The 22,500-nt window shown below is 46.1% G+C and overlaps 2 protein-coding genes across 3 annotated transcripts in view; both read left to right on the forward strand.

The window, feature by feature from the left end:
* emilin1b (elastin microfibril interfacer 1b) overlaps nt 1-16,191 on the forward strand; it is a 22,304-nt gene extending 6,113 nt beyond the window's left edge. The window contains exons 2-15 of the mRNA XM_069718395.1: nt 6,320-6,445; nt 6,583-6,806; nt 6,895-7,151; nt 7,262-7,420; nt 7,494-8,058; nt 8,425-8,540; nt 8,629-8,974; nt 9,700-9,966; nt 10,061-10,309; nt 10,440-10,631; nt 11,710-11,817; nt 12,276-12,293; nt 12,386-12,520; nt 13,141-16,191. Coding sequence (XP_069574496.1) covers nt 6,320-6,445; nt 6,583-6,806; nt 6,895-7,151; nt 7,262-7,420; nt 7,494-8,058; nt 8,425-8,540; nt 8,629-8,974; nt 9,700-9,966; nt 10,061-10,309; nt 10,440-10,631; nt 11,710-11,817; nt 12,276-12,293; nt 12,386-12,520; nt 13,141-13,463 — 3,085 coding nt within the window. The 3' untranslated portion in view covers nt 13,464-16,191. The remainder of the gene's footprint in view (nt 1-6,319; nt 6,446-6,582; nt 6,807-6,894; nt 7,152-7,261; nt 7,421-7,493; nt 8,059-8,424; nt 8,541-8,628; nt 8,975-9,699; nt 9,967-10,060; nt 10,310-10,439; nt 10,632-11,709; nt 11,818-12,275; nt 12,294-12,385; nt 12,521-13,140) is intronic.
* A 1,116-nt stretch (nt 16,192-17,307) lies between these two features.
* LOC138632676 (ras-related protein Rab-8B) lies at nt 17,308-20,905 on the forward strand. 2 transcript variants are annotated; one of them, XM_069718430.1, is made up of 8 exons: nt 17,308-17,575; nt 19,302-19,362; nt 19,588-19,648; nt 19,760-19,837; nt 19,918-20,007; nt 20,290-20,355; nt 20,430-20,480; nt 20,728-20,905. In XM_069718430.1, exons 1-8 carry the CDS (start codon nt 17,452-17,454, stop codon nt 20,815-20,817), a joined length of 621 nt encoding a protein of 206 aa, XP_069574531.1. In that variant the 5' UTR covers nt 17,308-17,451; the 3' UTR covers nt 20,818-20,905. The 2 variants fall into 2 exon arrangements, with proteins under 2 accessions (XP_069574531.1, XP_069574532.1); XM_069718431.1 differs by lacking the exon at nt 19,918-20,007.
* The last annotated feature ends 1,595 nt before the right edge of the window (nt 20,906-22,500 follow it).

A 22,500-nucleotide genomic window follows, 5' to 3' on the forward strand; every position in this document is an offset into this window, starting at 1 on the left:
ATCAAATCCAAAGTGAATAAAATGTGTCCATCAGTTATCTCGGTGTTGTTAGCTAAAGTCACTCCTTCTTCTTAGTTTTCTGGAGGTCCATCTGAAAATAATCCCTCATTCATTAGAAAAGAAGATTCAAGAAGACCTGTTTTTGGGGGCGTGTCTGTTTGATTGACAGGCCTGTGGTGCAGTCAGGTTACAGCTATCGGTGGGCGGGACGTAGTATCGTCAGGTTTCCGATCAGATCAGTTAGATCCACCTCTGGCTCCTCCCCCAGCTCGTCCAAATATGGTCACTTCCTGCTCCAAACAGCTCTGAACAATCAAGATGCTAACGGACAGAATCTGAACTGGAGGATTCATAACGTTCACAAACTAACGATGACATCACTGATGGTTGATGATATCACTGATGGTTGATGACATCACTGCTGGATGATGACATCACCAATGGTTGATGACATCACGTCCTCCCACTCTCATGAACGAGATATCTCAAGAACGCTTTGATCAAATTTCTTCAAATTTGTCACAAACGTTCATTTGGACTCAACGGATGAACTGATTACATTTTGGAGGTCAAAGGTCACTGTGGCCTCACCTACATTCCATTCCCGTGAACTAATGCCATCACTGATTGACAGAAGGACAGACTGTCCATCGTCCACATGTGGTCACATCCTGAATGTGACTCTGATCTAAACTGCTGATTGTTTGATCTTCTGCGTGTCGGGTTCAACGTGTGAAACATCCACCTTTTACAAATCTGGAGCTTCTCTGCAGCAACATCCAGATTTGAAGCATCGTCTGCTGTCATGGCAACGACTTTGTGTTCTATCAGAATCAGATTTATTGGACAAATTCCTTCCAAGTCTTCTCTACATATATGATATGATTCTGGACAGACGGAGGGAGATGATCAACGGTTTGTGACGCTCATACAGAAAATGTGTTTGAGTTCAAGATTAAATGAAACAATTAAAAGAAATAAATCTCTTTTCAATGTGAATAAACTGAATTCACAGATCGATGAGAATTTATTGGTTCTTTAGATTCCAACCTGATCATTGATGGATCAGCTGATTGTTGGATAAACAGGGAAACATGTTTCTGGATGGTGATTTGTTCTGATTAAAAATGGGCGTGGCCTCCTCCGTCTGTTCAGGTTCATTTCATTTAGTGATCTGAGCTCGACCTCACACTTTTTTTTTTATTATTTATAAATTATTATAATTATTTATTTATGATTCGACCAACAACAGCTGCTGTGACGCTGTCTGAAATAAATGAGTCAGTTTAAAGGAAAAAACTTCAGAATAAGGAAGTGGAAACAGACAAAAGTTCAGCTGTAGACACACACACACACACACACACACACACACACACACACACACACACACACACACACACACACACACACACACACACACACACACACACACACACACACACACACACACACACACACACACACACACACACTCAGCCTCCTCCTTTTGGCCGAGCAGCAGCTGTGATGTCATCAGCAACGAACTGAAACAAACGCCCGAATTACTCATTTCCTGTAGAGTGACATCACTCCATATAGTGTGTGTGTGTGTGTGTGTGTGTGTGTGTGTGTGTGTGTGTGTGTGTGTGTGTGTGTGTGTGTGTGTGTGTGTGTGTGTGTGTGTGTGTGTGTGTGTGTGTGTGTGTATCCTGCAGACAGTAAATCTTAACTTTTCTCTATGGACTCTGGTCCAGTGAGCTGTCGACTCTGAATTTGTCTCAAAATCTGCCAAAAAAAACCAAATGTACATCTCCATAGAATCCTGCTCTCTGATTGGCCGATGCTCACACGGAGCTACCTTTTAACTCACACATGTTGAATATCAGAAGCTGGCGGTCTGAGAGGAGACTCCGCCCCCTTTTTTCAAACAGACCTGTTTGTCTCCTGGTTTATAAATTGGGTGTCGTTTTCCTTTAAAGAGAAGCTCGGCCGGTTTGTTGAATCCAGACTGTCAGTCGCAGCGTTTCCTCTTTAACTCCGACCTGGCTGTCAGCCAACTGGAGGTCAAAGGTCACAGATGGTGAAGCTTTGGCTGGTTTGTGTCGGGAGTTCAGACCGGATGAAAACACGTCGTCGTGGTTTCTGAATTTAATTTTCGGGACCGTTTTCTCGGTGGAGTTTTGACTTCATCTCGATTGTTACTGTGAAGCACCCTGATTGGCTGCTTGAGGCTGAAATGCACCATGGGAGACTGAAACAATCATTTGGTGTTCGTGTGTCTGATGTCACTCGTGTTTCGAACATTACAGCATGCTTTTATCGAGGGTGGAGGGTGAACACTTTTACATTCTTCGTCCTGAAGAAGACGAGGATCCGTCGTTGTCTGTGGAGGAAAAACTGTTTCAACTCTGCATCATCTGCTGGTTTTTGGCTCAGAAACAGTCGACTGTTAGAAACAAGCAGGACGGAGAGATTCTAGTCAACGAGACACACGACGAGAAAAAAGACAACAAATCACATGTTGAAACTGAGATATTTTACTGTTTTTTTATGGCAGCAGCACGTCTCTATAAAGTTGTTCCAGGATCATGTTCACCACTGAGCTGCATCAACTCTTCTTTTAACAACACTCTGGAAACCTTTGGGAACTGAGGAGACCAGTTTCTGGAGTTTAGAAAGTGAAATGTGGTCCTATTCTTGCCTGATAGAGGATTTCAGCTGCTCAACAGTTCAGGGTCTCCTTTGTTGTATTGTTCATGTCCTGATGCTCCAGATGTTTTCAATGATTGACAGGTCTGGACTGCAGGAGGCCAGTTTATCAGCGGACTCTTCTACTAGAGAACCATGCTGTTGGAATACGTGCAGAATGTGGTTGGACGTTGTTCTGCTGAAATAAACAAGACCTTCCCTGAAAGAGACGTTGTCTGGATGGCAGCATATGTTGCTCCAAAACCTGAATATATCATTCAGCATTAATGCTTCCTTCCAGATGTTCAAGCTACCCATGCCATGTGCACTAATGCATCCTGTACCATCACAGATGCTGGCTTTAGAACTGAGCTGATAACAAGCTGGATGGTCCCTCTCCTCTTTAACCTGGAGGATGCAGCGTCCATGATTTCCAAACAGAATCTCAGATTGTGATCCATCAGACCTCAGGACAGTTGTCCACTTCACCTCAGTCCATCTTCAATGATCTCGGTCCAGAGAAGGCGGCGGTGTTTCTGGATCATGTTTCTATCTGGTTTCTTCTTTGGAGAGTTTGAACATCATTTGTGGACGCAGCGATGAACTGTGTTCACAGACGATGGTTTTCACAAGTGTTCCTGAGCCCATGCAGTGATTTCTACCACCTGTTTTTTTTTGCGTTACACAACTTTTACAGTATTTTGCTGCCATCCAATTCAAAAGAAGCATATATTTATTTATAAAGAAATGGAACCAGGGTTGTGTTTGCAGCTCTTTTGTTGTATTTTTTTATATCTTGAGTTCTTGGTCTTATCACCTCCTCGGTGAAACAGCAGACGTGGAGACGCTTGCTTCGTTTCTGCTCTTCGTTCTGGATTCCAGAGAAAAGAAATCATCACAACTCGATTTTAACACAAAGAGGGTGTGTGATCCAACATGGCCGATACAGACACACATTCATCTCCAGCACAAACTGATGACTTCAGCACCACGCGCGGAGCATTTCATGAGATTATACCCACAATGACACACACACACACACACACACACACACACACACACACACACACACACACACACACACACACACACACACACACACACACACACACACACACACACACACACACACACACACACACACACACAACGAATGTGTCAACGTGTTTCATGAACGAAGCTGCAGGAAGTTTTTAACAGAAATCAGTTTGACAGCGAAAATGTGTCGATGTTGTTTTTTTCTACGGATTGAAATTAAATTCAAAATGTTTGACATATTTGAACGCTTGTTTAAACAATGTCACACTCAAGGTTGTTCTTTAACGTTTTTAGTGCCATCTCCATTTCAATGGCAACACGAGGTATGACTAACAACCAGAAAACAATCAGACACCTCTTATGTAACGTATGTAATATTTACAACTCCAGGAAGTAGTCCGACCCTTAGCAACCACCTAGCAACAGAGAGGACTTCTAGTCTCCAACTGAATAAATACAGAACATAGAAACACTAAACTGATCAGCCAGCTCAGTCTGGTTGGAACAAAGATATCTGATGAACAAAGATATCTGATGAACAAAGATATCTGATGAACAAAGATATCTGAAGAACGAAGATATCTGATGAACAAAGATATCTGATGAACGAAGATATCTGAAGAACGAAGATATCTGATGAACAAAGATATCTGATGAACAAAGATATCTGATGAACAAAGATATCTGATGAACGAAGATATCTGAAGAACGAAGATATCTGATGAACAAATATATCTGATGAACAAAGATATATGATGGGAAAAGATATCTGATGAACAAAGATATCTGAAGAACGAAGATATCTGATGAACAAAGATATCTGATGAACAAAGATATATGATGGGAAAAGATATCTGAAGAACTAAGATATCTGATGAACAAAGATATCTGATGAACAAAGATATCTGAAGAACGAAGATATCTGAAGAACGAAGATATCTGATGAACAAAGATATCTGGTGAACAAAGATATCTGACGAACTAAGATATCTGAAGAACTAAAATATCTGATGAACGAAGATATCTGATGAACGAAGATATCTGATGAACGAAGATATCTGAAGAACGAAGATATCTGAAGAACTAAGATATCTGATGAACAAAGATATCTGATGAACAAAGATATCTGATGAACGAAGATATCTGAAGAACGAAGATATCTGATGAACAAAGATATCTGATGAACAAAGATATCTGGTGAACAAAGATATCTGAAGAACAAAGATATCTGGTGAACAAAGATATCTGATGAACAAAGATATCTGATGAACAAAGATATCTGAAGAACGAAGATATCTGATGAACAAAGATATATGATGGGAAAAGATATCTGAAGAACTAAGATATCTGATGAACAAAGATATCTGATGAACAAAGATATCTGAAGAACTAAGATATCTGATGAACAAAGATATCTGATGAACGAAGATATCTGAAGAACGAAGATATCTGATGAACAAAGATATCTGATGAACAAAGATATCTGATGAACAAAGATGTCTGATATCTGATGAACAAAGATATCTGAAGAACTAAGATATCTGAAGAACTAAGATATCTGAAGAACAAAGATACGAGATATTTCTAGTGATGAGCAGGGTGTGATGTCATGATGAGTTGACCAATCAGATCTCTGGGGGCGGAGCTACTTGTTGTATAATATTTGTTATAGAAGAACACGCAGCAGATTATTGAAACCATATTTCACTCTTTTGAATTACACACGAGTTCCCTGAAAGGACGCACATTTAAACACCAAACAATGTCAAGAACCGAACGTTTGAACACAAACATTACACACAAATCGTCGTACACACGTTATTGTTTTATTTGTGGATCATTTCATATAATATGTGACTATTTTGACCCTAATTTCTCTCCGTACTCTGCAGGTGTTTCAGGGTCACACTCGTACGTTCAGTTTGTGCCCAAAAACATGTCAGTTTGAGCTTCACGTGTTTCAAGAATTCAGTCGACCTCGGCCTTCAAAATAAATGTGTGAAAAACACTGAAATTTTAAAATAAAAGTCTTTCAACAGAAAGAAATCAGCTGTGCAGGAAAAAAGGAAATGTCCCTTCAACGTGCAGGTTTAAAGACACTGTTTGTTTGAAAATCGTCTGGCAGTGTGCCGCAGCAGCGCCGCTCGGAAACATCTGCACGCGCTCAGTGCAACCTCGGGCGACCCCGAGCAGATGTCTGGTGTTAAAGCTGTAGCTGACCAACAGGAAGTAGAAAACCAGGAGAGGCTGCCAAGTGCAGGTTTAACTTGAAGAAAGTAACAGTGACACCTCCTCGTGCCACGCCCCCTCTTCTGTGCATCGAGCGATCTGATTGGTTGATTCTGTCCAGGAGTTTCACAACAAAAGTTGCTTGTACAGATGTCAAAATAAAAGCCTTCAGTGTTGCATAAACACACCACACGCGTGTTGTTCTCACGTCTCTGCGCTGTTCCGTGTGTGTGTGTGTGTGTGTGTGTGTGTGTGTGTGTGTGTGTGTGTGTGTGTGTGTGTGTGTGTGTGTGTGTGTGTGTGTGTGTGTGTGTGTGTGTGTGTGTAGCAGCACTTTAAAAGTATGCCTGTGTTGTTGTTGTGTTTGTGTTTGTGTGTCTCACAGGAACTGGTGTGCGTTCGTGGTCACGAAGACGGTGAGCTGCGTGGTCGAGGACGGAGTCGAAACATACGTGAAGCCCGATTATCATCCCTGCAGCTGGGGGAGCGGGCAGTGCAGCCGGGTGGTAGTGTGAGTACACAACAAACACACAACAAACACACAACAACACAACATACACACGACAAACACACATATACACAACACACCCGGTTCTGATCCCGGTTCTGATCCCAGTTCTGATCCCGGTTCTGTTGGGTCCCCTGCAGGTACCGGACCTACATGCGGCCGCGCTACAAAGTCGCCTACAAGATGGTGACGGAGATGGAGTGGAAGTGTTGCCACGGTTACAGCGGAGCGGACTGCAACGTCGGTCCGGTTGGTGGAGCTGGAACCCAGATCTCCTCCTCTAGACCTCAGCCCGGACAGGGAGGGGGAGGAGGAGGTTATGGTGGCGGCAGTTCTGGATCCGGACAGACTGGAGGACACAGCGGTGAGTGGACCCTCAGTTACAGTCATTCATCAGATGATGTAACTTCCTGTCTCAGGTGTTAAGCCCCGCCTCTTTCTGTCCCCTCCAGGAGGAGTGGACACTGAGAAGATGAGGCAGCTGGAGGAGAAGATCCAGAGTCTGACAAAGAACCTGCAGGACCTCCAGTCCACCATGAACGAGCGCTTCCAGCAGGAGGGCGGCAAACCGGGCTTAAGCGGAGGAGCAGGAGGAGGAGGAGGAGGAGGAGGAGGAGGAAGAAACCCTGCCGACGCTGCTCAGCCAGAGATCAAAGAGACGATCCACAGCATCCAGACCAAACTGGACCAACTGGACAACCGCACACAGGTGAGTCAGTCCAGATCAGAACCGGATCAGAACCGGAACAGAACCGGATCAGAACCGGAACAGAACCGGATCATAATCGTATGAATGTTGACGTGTTTCTCCTCCGACAGGCTCACGATAAAACGCTGGTCAGCATCAACAACCACCTGGTGAACGGGAAAGGAAATGACCTGGAAGGAGGCGCGACCGGAGGAGGACTGACCTCGCTGAAGGAGGAGATCCTGAGGGAGCTGGAGAGGAGAGTGTCGCTGTCCTGCTCCTCCTGTCAGGTATCAGTCACTCATCAAAATCTGTCGTTTCCGTCCCGACTTCCGTGTTGAACTCCCGGCCGTGTGTCTGCAGGCCGGCGTGGAGGATCTGCGCCGGCAGCAGCAGGAGGACCAGGAGAGGATCCGAGCTCTGGAGAAGCAGCTGAGCGCGTTGGACCTCCAGAACCGGCAGGCGGTGGACGCGCTGCGGCGGGAGGTGCTGCGGTCGCAGAGCTGCTGCGACTCCGTCACGGACCTCCAGGACCGCGTCACCGACGCCGAGCGCAAGATCAGCTCGTCCTCGGAGAACTTCGATGTTTTGCGGAACCGCCTGGAGAAGGAGCTGAGCGGAACCGGCGGCGACGGCGGGTCCAGAGGAGGAGGAGGTGAAGGAGGAGGTCCGGACGACCTGAAGGACCACATCGACCGAGAACTGGGCGACCTCAGGACGGCGCTCCTGGACCGCATCGAGGACCAGGCCTTCAGGATCACCGACGTGGAGATGGAGGTGCAGCAGGTGAAGGGAGATCACGGCAGGAGGCTCTCAGACCTGGACAACAAAACCTCCATCATCACCAGGAGGCTGGAGGAGTGTCACTGTGAGGGATCTGAGGGAGGAGGAGAAGGAAGGGGAACAGGAGGAGGAGGAGACGGAGGAGGTGGAGGAAGGTGGGGAACAGGAGGAGACGGAGGAGAAGGAAGAGGAAGGGGGGGAACAGGTGGAGAGGGAGGAGGAGAAGGAGGAGTTGGCAGAGGAAATGGAGGAGGAAGGTGGAGAACAGGAGGAGAGGGAGGAGAAGGAGGAGGAAGGGGGGGAACAGGTGGAGAGGGAGGAGGAGAGGGAGGAGGAAGGGGGGGAACAGGTGGAGAGGGAGGAGGAGAAGGAGGAGTTGGCAGAGGAGATGGAGGAGGAAGTCGGGGAACAGTGGGAGGAGGAGGAGGAAGGTTGGGAGGGGTGGGAGGAGAAGGAGGAGGAGGAGGAGGAGAAGGAGGAGGAGTACTGCTGTGGACGGGAGGAAAACGAGAGAACCGGACGGAGAAGTCTCTGGAGTGGAGAGTCGTTGACAACGAGGATCAGATCCGACATTTCAACACTCGGCTCAAAGACCTGTCGGTGTCCGGAGACTCTCTGTACGACAAGGTGAGTTCAAATTTAAAACTTCCTGTCTCACTTAATGCAAATAAAACATTTATGCGTGAATAACGTTACCGTGGGAACCGTCGTCCAGGTCGTGGATCTGAGCCACGACGTCCGTAAGATCAAGGCTCTGACGGGCGACCACGGCGAGCACTTCAACCGCATCGTGACGGAGGTGGAGACGCTGGGCCACGACTGCGAGCTGTGCAGGAAGCTGGAGGACGAGCTGCGGAGGCTGAAGAACCACTCCCAGGATGCACTGGGGCACATGCAGGACCAGATCAACAGGATCCAGATCAGACTGGACGCGGGCGGAGGACTGGACGGAGACGGCTGCTCCCAGACCTGCTCGCACCTGCAGGACGACCTTCGTCTGCTGCGAGACGACGTCAGGAGGTGCACCGTCCAATGTAAAGCCGGTCCGGACACGCCCACAGGTCAGATCTACCAATCAGATGAAGTTTCACTTAAACCCCGCCCCCCCTTGGTAAGGGCTGCTAACCCGTCCTTCCTTCTGTTCTACAACCCTGTTTCTTCAAAGTTGTGACGTGTAAAATGTTAGGATTTAGAAATCATGTAAACTTTAATTGAAAATAGACCAAAGACAACATATCAAATGTTAAAACTTTGTATTTCATTGTTTTATGAAAAATATCCGCTCATTTTGGATTTGATGGCAGCAACACGTTTAAAAAAAAGTTGGAACAGGAGCAACAAAACACTGGAAAAGGTTTGTAACGCTAAAATAAACACCTGACAACTAATTAGGTTACCTTGGCAATAATCTAAGAATAATGTTCCTCAACGTAAAACTACAAAGAATTAGTGGATTTCATCGTCTACGGTTCATAATATCATTAAAAGATTCAGAGAATCTGGAGAAATCTCTGAACACAAGGGACAAGGCTGGAAACTATTATTGGATGGTGGTGATCTTCGGGCCCTCAGGCAGCACTGCATTAAAAACACACTATTCTGGAGTGGAAATCACTGCATGGGCTCAGGAACACTTGTGAAAACCATCGTCTGTGAACACAGTTCATGGTGTATATGTTGTCTTTGGTCTATTGTTTTTATTTAATATGTGTTTACATGACCTCCTTGTGTGATGGAGCAACCGGTGAACAGATGATTAAAGTAATTTGCAAACTAAAACCTTCAGTAGGTGGTGGTTCCACTGGTTCCGCTGGTTCCGCTGGTTCCACTGGTTCCGCTGGTTCCGCTGGTTCCGGTGGACACGGACCACGGCTGGACACTGAGAAGCCTCTGGACGGCCACAGTGTGATCGGAGGCTCCGTCAACAACAACCAGCTGAAGACTCTTCAGGGCGAACTGTCCGAGGTCGTCTTGACCTTCAGCTCCATCAACGACACGCTGAAAGGCCTCGAGCACACGGTGCAGAAACACGGCAGCGTCATCACCGACCTCGGTGAGCCGCGCTCCGCCGCCGCCGTCCGCCGCCGCTCCGTCTCTCATCCCGTCTCTCACCTCGTCTCTCACCCCGTCTCTCACCCCGTCCCCAGGAAACACCAAGGACAAGATCATCTCGGAGCTGGACAAGATCCAGCAGGAGGTGACGGAGCACATCGAGGACAGCCGGGACCGCCTGGACGGTGTGGACCGAGATGTCCGGCGCTTCGAGAACACCCTGGTGGTGGAGATGGGTGACTGCAAGAGGTCCGGAGACGGGCTGGAGAAGAGGCTGTCCAAGCTGGAGGGAGTCTGCGGCCGGCTGGACGGCGTCTCAGAGTCCGTCCACAAGATCAAGGAAGGTCCGCTTCACTTTAACGGGACGTTTGTCCTCTAGATCATGTCTGTATGTCCCGTGTCCCAGTCTGTCCCGTGTCCCGATCTGTCCCGTTCTTATAATGTCTCCTTCTGTTCTCATGTCTCCGTCCTCAGGACTGAACCAACACGTGTCCAGCCTGTGGACGTGTGTCTCCGGTCTGAATGCGTCGGTCATCCATCACGGAGGACTCCTGGACTTCGTCCAGAAGGACCAGGACGACGTCCACAGCAGGATGAAGAACCTGAACCAGAGTCTGAACCAGGTCCTCCAGGACCTGCAGAGCTTCTCGAAGAACGACCTGACGAGTGAGCGCTTTCTGTTTCTTCTCTCTGCAGGAACACGTTCGTACCGCAGAGGGACAAACAGGAAGCGGAGACTGACGTGTTTCAGTCCGTTTCTGCCCCCTGCAGGACGAACCGGGTGCTGCTCGTATTTACTGAACGGTGATTCTGCGCTTCGTGACCTGCAGCTCTCAGAAAGTGTGCTGATGCTGCGTTGTTCTGTTTTTTAGGCCCGGTGCTGCTCAGCAGAGGTTTGAACTCGTGTCTCTTTTAATTAACTCACTAACTGCAGAGCCGAAGAGGGAAACAGATTAAAAAAAAAAAAAAATTATTAAAAAAAACCACAGCTCCAAGTCTGTCAAATTTAAACCCGAAGTGACCATATTTGGACAGTAGGCCCCGCCCACATATACCAAAAACTTGCCTGCACCCACAGACTGTTTCTAAAAGAGTTTGTAGCTTCAGGTCTGTAAAATGGTTCTGATCAGAAGTGTCTTCAGCTGCAATACCAGCGAGTGCCACTAGAGGTCGGCTCCAAAAAGCCTCCGGCTCCATAGACTCCCATTCAACTTCTCTCATCAAATCCAAAGTGAATAAAATGTGTCCATCAGTTATCTCGGTGTTGTTAGCTAAAGTCACTCCTTCTTATTAGTTTTCTGGAGGTCCATCTGAAAATAATCCCTCATTCATTAGAAAAGAAGATTCAAGAAGACCTGTTTTTGGGGGCGTGTCTGTTTGATTGACAGGCCCCAAAACCTCGTCTAAAATCCAGTGAGATGTTTAACCTTTGACCTGTGTTCGGATCGTGTCTATTAATGACGATAACAGTAATAACCACAACATCGTGTAACCTCGGCTAACGTCCTAATTTCTGTTTTTGGTGTTTTGTTCTGATGAGTTAGAAAAATTGGAAACATTTTAGCTCAGCTAGCTGCTAACGTGCTAACACGGCTAATGATATCACCAGCCAGAGGGGATGATGGGTAGAATCCCTGGACTTTTTTTGTCTTCTGTTCGGGGCGTCACTCAGATGCATCATTAGACGTGAAAGTTTCCACAGGTGAGGACGACTAAATGTCTGTTGGTTGATTGTATCGCACAGGTGTGCCCGGACCCCCGGGACCACCAGGAGAGAGGGGCACCGCGGGCTCCCGGGGGCCCCCTGGAGCTCCTGGACGACCAGGAGAAAGTGGCACCCGCGGTTTTCCCGGTAGGATAAATGTTTTATTACATTATACACACCGCCGTAATGTTAAAGAGGAAGAACCAAAAATGTGTTCTGTATTTTAGACACTAACTGATTTATTTCATCTGGTTTCATATAAAAGATAGAACTTAGTGTCATCTGCATAATGATGGAAGTTTCCTGGTGATATCGGTCCGAGTACAGAACCCTGAGGAACTCCAGAAACACCTGGAAGAACAAACTGAAATCTGTGATAGATCTGATTAGTTCCTTTGATCCCAATGACTCGTTCCAGAGTTTGTAATCAAATCTTTGGGATGAGTTGTGTCAAAAGCAGCACTTTGCATTTTCCACAATAAAAGCTCAATTAAATTCTGTGAAAAGTCTGGAGGAACTCTTGAGTTTCATTGGAGGCTTCCTCTGTTACAGACTGCTGCCTGCTTCTTCTGCTTCTCTAACAGCTGCTCTTGTTTTTCTTTCAGGTCCCAAAGGTGAGACAGGTACGTCCTTCTTCTGAGAAACAGCCGAGGCGTGTTCGATTCGTTCACCTGTTCGTTGCTGCTTCACCGTCTCGTTCTTTGTGTCTGTTCAGGTCTTCCGGGTGTCGACGCTCACGTCCCCAGATTGTCCTTCTCCGCCGCCCTCACTGTCCCGGTGGACCGGGCGGGAACCATCGTCTTTGACAAGATCCTCGTCAATAAAGGAGACTTCTACGACCCGAGAACAGGTGAGCGCCAAACTCTGCTCCAGCTTCAGGTTTCCATGGTGACATCACAAATGTTCACGTTACCGGCGGTCACGTTAACGTGTTGAACTCAGTGATGATGTTGATCAAGAGACAACACTCGGAATACAAATGCTGCGTTCAAATGGAACTGGCGAGCTCGTGGTTACGATACGGGAAGTCGTGAGCACCGTGTGTTTGGTGTTCAAGTGGTTAAGTTGTAAAAAACAACATGGAGGGCGTCTAGAAGCTACAGAGGCTAACAGTTTATAAAGCTAACAGGAAATACTAAGAGTCAGAGGGAAAAGAAGATCAACATGTTCCTCAGACATAGAATATTATCTAAGTTACGAAGACAAACTCTACGTGACTGAAACTACAAGATATCAGCTGAACATCCAAACAGATGTGAACCTCTGTGACCTCTGACCTTTCTGGAAACAAACACGTCACAACTCGTGAACTCTTTTTCTAGAAAATTTTGAGTTCCAACATTTGAATGCAGCATTACTCGTGAGTGTTTTTGCTTCCTCCTGGTGCTGCATTCAGGAACTCATCGTACCGACGGACCCTCCAGCTGAGTTTGATCTGAGCTTTTCACACTGCGGTTGTGTTCCCTTCAGGTATCTTCACCGCCCCCGTAGACGGACATTACTACTTCAGCGCCGTTCTGACGGGTCACAGGAACGAGAAGATCGAGGCGGTCCTGTCGAAGTCCAACTACGGCATGGCCCGGGTGGACTCCGGAGGCTACCAGCCCGAAGGCCTGGAGAACAACCCGGTGGCCGAGGCCAAAATCACGCCGGGCTCTCTGGCCGTCTTCAGCATCATCCTGCCGCTGCAGACCCGCGACACGGTGTGCATCGACCTGGTGACGGGAAAACTGGCGCACTCTGTGGAGCCGCTCACCGTCTTCAACGGCGTGCTGCTGTACGAGGACATGTGACGTCTCGGGGCGACGCCTGACAGACGAGGAGCAGGGATTAAAGATGTCCTTCGATTGGACTCTAGAGAGGCCTTTCACGACTGAGGCGTGTACACACTGTCCGGCTGGCTCCGCCTCTCTGACAGCTCAGCAAAAAAAAAAAAAAAAAATGTTTTAAATGAAATGACAAATGTTAAAAAAAAACATATTCGACGACGACCTGTTTTACGCAACAAAGACAAAACTACAACAAAACAAACGTTTCAAGACGGGAACTGTGACGAAATACAAAGCAAACAGAAACTAATATAAAGTGTTCTTCTGCAGCCTCGGTGGAAAAAGTAGTAAAACTTTCTCTGTTTGACCCGAAGTTCTCCCGTTAATACGAAGCTCCTCACGTTCAGGAACGTACTGTGACTTACGCTAACGTTCTGCATCTGTCGCTAATGTTCTGCATCCTACGTTAACGTTCTGCGTCTGTTGCTTAGGAAACAAGATGTGATGCTAATGCTAACGCTAGCTGAGTCGGTCTGTTGTCACGGCGGACCAGAAGCGACGCTGAGCCTTTAACATGAACCTGCCACACAACACAGCAACGCCTGCAACCATGGTAACCACACTCAAGGACGGAGACAGCTTTAACCATGGTAACCGTATTGAAACAAACAAAACAGAACTCAAGTGGACGGTGTGGACGCGCTCCTCTGATGCTGCCTTCAAACGGAACCGGAGACGTCAACGTTTTCCTCAAACGTCTTCTTCAACTACAAAAGAAAAACTAATCGTACAACTAAAAAGACAAAATCTGTGGAGCGGTCAGAAAGTTCGGAGAGTTCGGAGAGTGTTTGACTGCTCTTCATTTTTGGATTTACATCCAATTATAAACTAACTTCCACCTGACCTGAAGTCATGACCGCCACAAGAGGGCGCTGTTTATTTTAAATCCTTCTCGTGAACACGACCCGTTTGAAGGCAGCATCCCGACTCGGCATGAAAAAAACATGTCAGGCTGAAGATTTTTATTGTTTAATCCCTGAAAGAGGCGATAGATCCCTAAACGACGCCGTTCAACCTGAAAGGTTTCCCGTTTTTTGGAACGTTCCACTTCCTGGTTCCTGCTCAGAGACGTAACCGACGACCTCGTCATCGTCACGACGCCCCGCCTCCCCAGTTCGACTCACGAGGATTCTTCCACTCGGAGGTCGGAACTTTCCCACGTTCTTGTTGTTCATGAACGCACCATAAGATCTGCGAGGAACCCTACAGGAGGTGGGCCCGAAGAAAAAAAGATGGCATCACAAGATGCTCCTGGAATGTTTTTTCTGCCTCTGATATGATCTGATGATGTCACATGACCTCTGACCCCTACCTGTCCTGCTCTGGAAACTGGTGAGGTGAGGAGTTACGGCGCCCCCTGCAGGCCGCAGCCAACAATGTGAACAAACATCCTGATGATCGGTCGATTATCGGAAACCTTGAGCAGTGTTTGTCCTGAGGGCGGGGCTACAGAGATCACCCCCCCCCCCAACAGATATTAATGCACTGTTACTTCCTATTTAATGATGTTAAAAACAGAACAAATTAAACCGTATTTAGTCAGAACTTCGAGCTCGGAGAACCGCGGTTCTGAACGTCGTAGCTTCGTGTTCAGATCTTCGGTCAGGAGCTCGTCGTGTTTCTCGACAGTCGAGTCGGTTGAACGAAGACAAAATGTGTCGATGTCGCCGTTATCGATCGCCTGGTCGTCTGTCATTGATGATGTCGCATCGTCCGACTGTGACAGATAGTTGCCACGGCAACACGTGACGCCGTGACTCTAAAAAGGCTGGCTGCTCTGCAGCTTCCTAAAAATCAGGATGTGTTTTCCTGTTCTGACTGAGACGACGTCACATCGAGAATGTTTTTTTATTTTTTTTTATGTTAAACATGAGAATAAATAATAAATGAAGAAAAAGTGCTGATGTTTGTAAAGAGCCTTCTCACAGCAGACAGCTGTTTCCAGATGTGCTGACGGCAGCGGTGAAGCAGGGTGGAGGTCGGACGACGAGCTCCAAACACAGCTGGAGTCGTGAAATACATCCTCAGAGTTCCTCGGTGGGACGGCGGTAACCGTGGCGACGTGCTCTTCGAACAGGGACGAGTTTTAATGATTAGAGCCTGATGCTGATTTAACTTTGAATCCAGTAAATACACAAAGTCGCTCGGCATGAAGCACCAAACTCTCAGATCAGAGCTTCTGAGACAGGAAACACAGCTGGATCCAGATGTTTTCATCCAGCTGGAGAAATACAATCATGTGACTCCTTCTGTGTCCCTTCATTCAGAGACTCATCTGTGGCTTGGTTGTAATTTGTTAAACGGCCATTAGACGGACATTCGCAGATAAAACTGTAAAAAAAAAAAAAGTGTTGAAATATAAAGAGAAATAAATATAACAATAAATGAATTACAAAAATATGGAGAAATAACAAAATGTTAAAGAAAGCGTTTTCATTTCATTTGTTTATTTATTTTTGGATATGTTCCATCTATTTTCTTTGCTTTTACTTGAAGGGCCGAGCTGTCAATCAACATGGGTGAGTAATTTAAAAATATTTAATTTGACTTCATCAGTTTACATGATGGAGAAACAAACATTTAATACTATCAAAAGAAAACAGTGTCTGCAGATCTTTTTCTCCATCCGTCATTATTTTTGCATTCTTACATCGTACATATTTGAGTTTCTGGGTTTTATTGAATCTGAAAACTTTTTGGTTTTATTACATTGAATACTTTTCATAAACATTTGAAATAAAAATGAAATTTAAGTCATTAGTGCAGTTGTGAAGATTCGTGAATGTTTGCAGCGTTTCATTTTAATTATTTGATAATGTTTGATTTTTTTTCTCATCAATTTAAATTTGATTTAAATTATTTATTTTGGAATTACTGTTGTTGGTTTGACATTTTAGACGACACGCTATAGTTTGACTTTTATATCATATTTTAGATGACGTGCTATATATAGTACAGGATGACATACTAAATATGAAATAAAAGTTAGTGTTTTTTTCCATCACAGAGTTGAGAGAGGAAGTCTTCTGTGGATGTTTGTTTTCTCAGATGTTTAATTATTATCTCCTCCATATATATCTGAATTATCCAGTATTTGATCTCCTAAACATACTGTTTATTCTACTGATAACTGATTTCATTGATCCTGTGATGAACGAGGAAAACCAGAGAAAACGGCAACAAAAAATCACAAACACAAACAAAATCAGTTTCATAAAACCATGAAACTGCAGGAGCTGCTGCAACTTTTCAGCCTCATATCGAAATAAGACACAAAACAATAACACAAATATTCACACAAGATTATTGCGCTGACGATTCAAATAATGAAAAGATTTTCAATTTTAATATTCACAGAAAATATCCAAATAATTTCACGTGAAAACTATAATTACACAGCTGAAGTAAGTATTAATCAAAAGCAGTTTATTCATAATTAATTGTCAAACAACAACCCAGTTTATAAAAACAACTCATCATAATATTCTCATTTCGTTAAACATGTTTTGTTGAACATATTTTGGTAAAACGGACTTTTCTGTGACATTATTCAAATCAGTGAATTCAAATGCAGCTCTTCATCAGACATTCATCAAATATGAATCTACGATTAAATCTTTTTAGCTTGCTGAGAAAGATTTTATTATTTTATTTGTAGTTTTATGTTCTTCTCGTGTTCTTCAGCTGTTTATCATCACATGTTATAAATAAAGAAACTCGGCAAGTTCGTGAGTGGAAGAAAAAGAGGAGTGTTTTATTCTGAAAGGCCCGCCCCGGATGTGGGCGCGGTGCATTCCGGGTAGCTTGAAGCCGTTTCCTGTTTCTTCGTCGCTCCCGCCTCGGCAGAACCCGGTCCAGAACCCGTCCAGAACCCGTCCAGAACCCGGTCCAGCAGCAGAGCTCCCAGGAGCCCAGCGGAGGTTGACCGGACACCGGGACGGACGGCGGCGTCATGGCGAAGACGTACGACTACCTGTTCAAGCTGCTGCTGATCGGTGACAGCGGCGTCGGGAAGACCTGCCTGCTGTTCCGGTTCAGCGAGGACGCCTTCAACACCACCTTCATCTCCACCATCGGTGAGTCCGCTGCTGCTTCCGGTGGACCGGCTCCTCCCCGGTGGACCGGATCCCACCGGTGGACCGGCAGCCCCCGCGGGCCTTTAGCCCCCCCCCCTCGGGCTACAAGCTAATGGCTGCTGAAAGCGAAAGTGTTCCGGTATGGGTGGGTGTCAGGTGACCTTTGACCCCAGTGAGACACGTTCTGAAGGGACGAATCGATCAGCTGATTGATTATCAATCATAACAACAAACAACATCGATAATAATAACAATAACAGCAGTAATAATCACAACAACAATAATAACAACAACCGGCGCCCTCTGGTGGTGGCAACGACCTCTGAATGGCCCGAAAGGTCAGAGTTCACGAGTTGTGACGTGTCATTGTTGAAGTATAAGTTTGTTTTGTTGTTGTCGTCATAGAGACGGACAGCGCCCTCTGGTGGGAGTTTAGGTCCTCGTCTGCTAAATAAATACAATAAAACGTTACTTGTTCAGTACAATCAAATCAAATAATAGAAGCAGCGGACTCATCTGCTGGTTCTGGTTCAGGTTCAGGTTCTGGTTCAGGTTCTAGTTCTGGTTCAGGTTCTTCAGGTTCTGATTCTGGTTCAGGTTCTTGTTCAGGTTCTGATTCTGGTTCGGGTTCTTATTCAGGTTCAGGTTCTTGTTCAGGTTCAGGTTCTTGTTCAGGTTCTGGTTCTGGTTCGGGTTCTTATTCAGGTTCTTGTTCAGGTTCAGGTTCGAGTTCTAGTTCTGGTTCGGGTTCTTGTTCAGGTTCTGATTCTGGTTCGGGTTCTTATTCAGGTTCAGGTTCTTGTTCAGGTTCAGGTTCTGGTTCTGGTGGACTTCCTGTCTCTGATGGTCCAGATTAAAACCAGCTGTTGTTGTTTGTTGTTGGGATGTGCTCAGCCAATCAGGATTCACACTGTAAACGTGCTTTAACAGGCACAGCAGGGTTTTACGACGGCACCTGAATGCATCGCGGAGGCTCCGGTCTCTGCTGCACGAATGTTACACGAGTTCCCACAATCCAATGCTGCAGCGCTGGGACAGAGGACAGAGGACGCACTGTTGGACGGTGTGGTGGGAGTCAGCTGACCTCTGAGTGTCTGAACCACAACATCTGTCTCCATGACGACCAGCTCAGTTCTCAGGAGGAGAACGACAGAACTTTACTGACCTGGTGAGGTCCAGGTCAGGTGGGGTTAGAGTGAGGAGGGTGGGGTCTAAGCTGAGGAGGGTGGGGTCTAAGCTGAGGAGGGTGGGGTTTAGGTGGAGGTCCGAGCCTCAGACCTCTACAGTCCGGGTCGGGGATCTGAACAGGAAGTGCGTCGGGTGAGGCTCGCTGGCAGGAAGGAGCGCTCGTTATAAATACCTCTAACTTCCCCTTCAGCTGGGCACCTCCTCCACCTCCCCCTCCCCTCCACCCACTGTCAGATGACAGATTAACACACAGAGCAGCGAAAACAAACGCACCTCACACCCTCAGGTTCAACACCCCCTGCTCCCAGCTGGGTGGAGCTAACTACAGCCAGTGACCACCTTACAGACCGGCGGTGAACTGGACAGTGAACGCACCGCCTTACGGACCGGCGGTGAACTGGACAGTGAACGCACCGCCTTACGGACCGGCGGTGAACTGGACAGTGAACGCACCGCCTTACGGACCGGCGGTGAACTGGACAGTGAACGCACCGCCCTGCAGGCTCGGCGCTGATCCGTGTTTCTGTTTGGGTTCCAGGAATCGACTTTAAGATCCGAACCGTGGAGCTGGATGGGAAGAAGATCAAACTTCAGATCTGGTGAGTTCAGTCAGAAAACACTACATTACCCATGAGCCTCAGCTGCTGCCGTGACCTCAGAGACTTCAGGTTTTAACAAGGAGCAGCCTGAAGCTGTCTGTTTGCCGGTGAAATGCACCCTGGGAGTCGTAGTCCACGGGCACCTAAGCGACTACCCTTCCTGTTTTCACGGTCAGCCCCGGTGCATTGTGGGTAGTGTCCTGAAGCGGTTCTGTATCCCTGCAGGGACACGGCAGGTCAGGAGCGGTTCAGGACCATTACCACGGCCTATTACAGAGGAGCCATGGTAAGACACGCCCCCTCCCTGCTGTCCCTTCTGCTATTGGACAGCTCGTGTGTCAGTCTGCACCGACACGCCACGTTTTGTGCTGATGTCACTTCCTGTTTCCCGCCGCAGGGCATCATGCTGGTGTACGACATCACCAACGAGAAGTCCTTCGACAACATCAGGAACTGGATACGCAACATCGAGGAGGTCGGCCACGCCCCTTTACATCACATGACATCTGGACGTTGGTGTTATTGATTTGTTTGTTTGTTTGTTTGTTTGTGCAGCATGCGTCCTCTGATGTGGAGCGGATGGTTCTGGGAAACAAGTGTGACATGAACGACAAGAGACAAGTTTCCAAAGAGAGAGGAGAGAAGGTTATTGATACGTTATTGATTACGTTATTGACACGTTATTGATACGTTATTGATCACGTTATTGACCACGTTATTGACACGTTATTGATACGTTATTGATCACGTTATTGATCACGTTGGAATCAATCAGAAACACAGTAATACACTCAGACTATGCGAAAGCAGTTTGTATTGATTGATTGATTGATTGATTGCCGTCACATCATTGCTGTCATCTTTTTCTTCTACTAAAATATAAACAGTCCATCAGTAAACAGGAAGTGTTTAACGTCTCTTCTTCAGCTCGCCATCGACTACGGGATCAAGTTCCTGGAGACCAGCGCCAAGTCCAGCATCAACGTGGAGGAGGTGAGTCCTGATTGACTGATGGACGGTCTGATTGATGGACGGTCTGATTGATTGATGGATGTTTCCCTCTGCAGGGGTTCTTAACTCTGGCTAGAGACATCATGACACGGCTCAACAGGAAGATGGTGAGTCACCCCGTTTCCAGGTGTGCAGTGACGTCCTCGTATCCATGACAACGCAGAGCTGAGGCCAAGGAGGGCGGCGTTTCAGTTATGGAAGCTTCTCTGTAGTTTCCTCGGAGCTGTCACTCAAAACTTAAAAATAAAGAAAAAAAATTAAGATTTAAAAATCAACAGAACAATAAAATGTGACAGTTAAACCTTAAAGTTGTAAAATGATGTCTGTGACCTTTGACCTTCTGTGTGTCTGCAGAACGACACCAACCCGCCCGGTGGAGGAGGGCCGGTCAAGATCACAGAGTCCCGCTCCAAGAAGAGCCTGTTTAGGTGCTCGGTGCTGTAGGCGGAGCCTCTGCTCAGGCCGCCTCCCCCTCCTCCTTGCCCCGCCCCCTCCCTCCTGCAGCAGGACAGCAGGACCAACCTGTGGACACAAGATTATACAGGAAACAATCAGCGCTTAAATGAATAATTGACAAGGGAGGAAACGAGCGCGCCCCCTGCTGGGCAGCGAACGCATCACTGAAATGTCTTAAGAGTTTATTTTAATTCAAAAAAATGAAAGTTTTATATTTTACCTTTAAAAGAATTATTCACTTGTAAAAAAAAAAAGAAAAAGAAAAAAAAACTTGATTAAACACTGAAATGATTGTGTTCCTTAAAAAAAAAGACTTCTATCATAAATATATAACGACGTTTAGAAATGTTGCATCCAAAAATAAGAAAAAACAAATCAGACTTTCTTCGGTGGTAAAAAAAACAAAAAAAAACAGGAAGCGATGACATCAGTTTTAATTAAAACACCACCGAAGAAGAAAGTCCTTTTTTTAAAAAAATATATATATATATAACCGTTTAACAGCAAGCGTGCTTTTATTTTGAAACTTTTTAGAGGAAATTGCTCTTCAGTGTTTTCATGTGCAGCTGACTACCGATCAATCGATCAGCTGATTGAAAGATTCGTTTCAGTTTAGAAGCTGAAAACAAAACATTTAATAACTGCTCTGAAAAAAAAAAAGTTATCAGCTGATCGATTGATCGCTGCAGCTCCAGTTCAGATTATTGATCGCAGCCGAGCGTCCAATCGGAGGCGGCGCTCAGCGGCTGCACGTGTTAAAGTGTGTTCTGTTTACAGCCTCCTGCAGAAGTGTTACGTCACTTCCTGTCACCACCGACCGTAAACAAAGATGGCCGACGCATCACAGCAACAGACTGTTAGAAGCTGCTGGGTGGAGATGTGGCATTGAGGCCCCGCCCCCTGCCCCGCCCACACGGTTAATTAAACAAACGGTTTTATTCAGAGCAGCTGTCAATCATCAACACGTTCGTCCTTTTTATAGCATCCAACAATCAATTGATGACTTAACGGAATAGAAACATGGAGGGGGCGTGGCTAATGACTGCTAACACCATCTTTGTTTACAGTCTGATCAGTGTTTATTTTTTGTTGTGTGACACGGAATCTCATTGTTTGTTTGTTTATAAACTCATTGTGTTTGTTGTTTTGATTTTCAGCACTTTTGTAACTCGCTATGCAAAAACTGTTGCTTCCTGTCTGGTTTGTGTTACTGAGCTCTGATTGGCCGCCTGCCACAACAGATAATCAGACGTATCGATCCGGTGAGGAAGAGGAGGAAGATCACGAAGACGGCGTCTTCCTCTTGAGTTTATTTTTTTACGTAACTTTCAGATTAAAAGCCTTTTCACATCGTCATGAAGAAAACATGTTGTTTTTAATAAACACGTTTTATATTTGTGACTCTTGAGTTGAAGGTTATTGATCCGTTTTTCCGTTAACAATAAAGATAAAGAAGCTCTTGGTGTGAAAAGGCCTGCAGACGAATCACACAAAGATCAGAGACTTTTATTGTGAAATTCACTGGAATAGTCAGCAGGTGTTCCTGTTTTTGTTTTTTTATCTTTTGTTGTTCAACACGCTGAAGTGAAGATCGTTAACGAGTCACGATTCGTCCAATCAGAAGTAAAGAATTGTGTCAATAAACCAGGAAGAAAAAAGTTTGAACTCGCT

The sequence above is a fragment of the Brachyistius frenatus genome, unplaced genomic scaffold (assembly GCF_029030835.1).
Source record: "Brachyistius frenatus isolate BFR_SWC_R1_liver_20210118 unplaced genomic scaffold, ASM2903083v1 Contig_191, whole genome shotgun sequence".
Lineage (NCBI taxonomy): Eukaryota > Metazoa > Chordata > Actinopteri > Embiotocidae > Brachyistius > Brachyistius frenatus.

Excerpts from the sequence above, each read along its gene's own strand:
- LOC138632676 (XM_069718430.1), top strand. The coding sequence starts at position 17,452 with ATGGCGAAGACGTACGACTACCTGTTCAAGCTGCTGCTGATCGGTGAC. Across the intron at positions 19,838-19,917 it reads GGATACGCAACATCGAGGAG|CATGCGTCCTCTGATGTGGA; the intron begins GTCGGCCACGCC and ends TTGTTTGTGCAG. Across the intron at positions 20,356-20,429 it reads CCAGCATCAACGTGGAGGAG|GGGTTCTTAACTCTGGCTAG; the intron begins GTGAGTCCTGAT and ends TTCCCTCTGCAG.